General features: G+C 61.4%; 1 protein-coding gene across 9 annotated transcripts in view; it reads right to left on the bottom strand.

The window, feature by feature from the left end:
• Positions 1 to 71: 71 nt before the first annotated feature.
• Zc3h4 (zinc finger CCCH-type containing 4) overlaps positions 72 to 1454 on the bottom strand; it is a 36480-nt gene continuing 35097 nt past the window's right edge. For all 9 annotated transcript variants that reach the window (XM_031385445.1, XM_031385446.1, XM_031385444.1 and 6 more), the window contains one exon: positions 72 to 1405. In XM_031385445.1, coding sequence (XP_031241305.1) covers positions 84 to 1405 — 1322 coding nt within the window. In that variant the 3' untranslated portion in view covers positions 72 to 83. The remainder of the gene's footprint in view (positions 1406 to 1454) is intronic.

Genomic DNA, 1454 nt, shown 5'->3' with positions numbered 1-1454 from the left:
TCCCACCCTTAACTCTGGTTGCTGCCCTTAAATGTCACCCTGGGAGGTTGGTGGAGTGGAGGGAGCACTGATCTCCACTGACACTACTGGCAGAAGGGGGAGGCTGTGGGGTCAAAGCCTTTAAAAACGTCCTTCAAGGACCCCGCATCCTGCTCACCTTCACGGGCAGGGCTGTTGCCAGCAAACGGGCTTCCTGTGCCTGTTTTGGGGGCTGGCTTTACAGTCCCAAAGAGAGTGGGCACTGGCAGGTTATGTACTCCAGGCTGGGGTGTGGCCCCCTCAGGGGGCGGGGTGGATGAGGCAGCAGTGGGGGCTGCTGTGGCTTTGGGCCGGGGCCGGTTGTAGCTATTATATCTGTCCGTGGCTGTGGCCCCATCTGTGCTGGCCTTCCCTGACTCTGGCTGCTCCAGTGCCGACTTTCGGACAAATGGAGGCTCTTTTGCCTTGGAGGCTGAGCCTTTGCCATTGCCCTCAGGACCCTTGGGCTGAGCACTTGTGTCGGAAGTTGGCTCTGCAGTTTTGCCACCTGCATTGGGAGTCCTTGGGTCATACAGGCTGATACCACTCAGCACACTGCTCTGCCCACTGCTGCTGCCCTGACCCAAGCCACCCGCTGCCAGCACTCGGGGGTCATAGGGAGCTGTGGCCGGTGGGGACGAGTCCCCGCTTGGGCTGGCAGCAGGAGGCGATGCTTCGGTAGGGCAGGGCTTGGCTGCACGGGAGGCTGCCCCAGGATCTGCTGGCTTCTGTAATCTGGGGTCAGTAGGGGTCTTCCGCACCCTGGGATCACTGGGTTTTTCACTCTGGCCAGGGGTATTGACATTGACAGTCTTGAGGATTCGAGAAAGGAGTTCAAAGTCGGGTAGGTTAGAGCCAGAGGTGCTGGGATCTGTGGAGCCTGGACGCTGCCGGGTGTTGGGAGGCCCAGGGGGTGTGGAACGGTGTAGCCTAGGATCTAGGGCAGGTAGGGACTGTAGGGCAGCAGGCACTGGGGGCACGTCCTGCTTGGGGATGGGCAGAGGGATCAGGTCTTCAGGGTTCCAGAGCACTGTGCGAGCAAAGCTTGGCTTGCTCAGGGTCACATCCTTCTTGATGTGGCTGAACTGTTGTAGCTGAGAGCGAGGGTCCCGAAGTGGGTGTCCAGGCAGGGGGTCCAGGGGAATGTTCACTGCCTTCTCACGCAAGGCTCTCTCCCCTTCCTCCTCTTCTGCAGGGGGCTGTCCTTTTGAACTGCTGGGGCCTGCAGGGCTGGAATGAAGGCTGCCTTCAGCCTTGGAGGTGGGCAGAGCACGAGCCAACCGAGGGTCAGAGGGCCCTGAGTCCCCTGGGCCAGACCCTCCTGAAGTCTCTGCGTGGCGGCTGAGTCTGGGGTCCCTGCTGAGGCGGGGGTCAGACAGCCGGCTTCCTGTGGGGTGTCCCTTTTGGAGGCGGGGATCCCCCAGCCCACTGCTGCT

Source organism: Mastomys coucha, unplaced genomic scaffold (genome assembly GCF_008632895.1).
Source record: "Mastomys coucha isolate ucsf_1 unplaced genomic scaffold, UCSF_Mcou_1 pScaffold21, whole genome shotgun sequence".
In the NCBI taxonomy this organism is placed as follows: Eukaryota; Metazoa; Chordata; class Mammalia; order Rodentia; family Muridae; genus Mastomys; species Mastomys coucha.
Note: the sequence above shows the minus strand (reverse complement) of the source record. Positions and strands in the feature narration are given on the sequence as shown.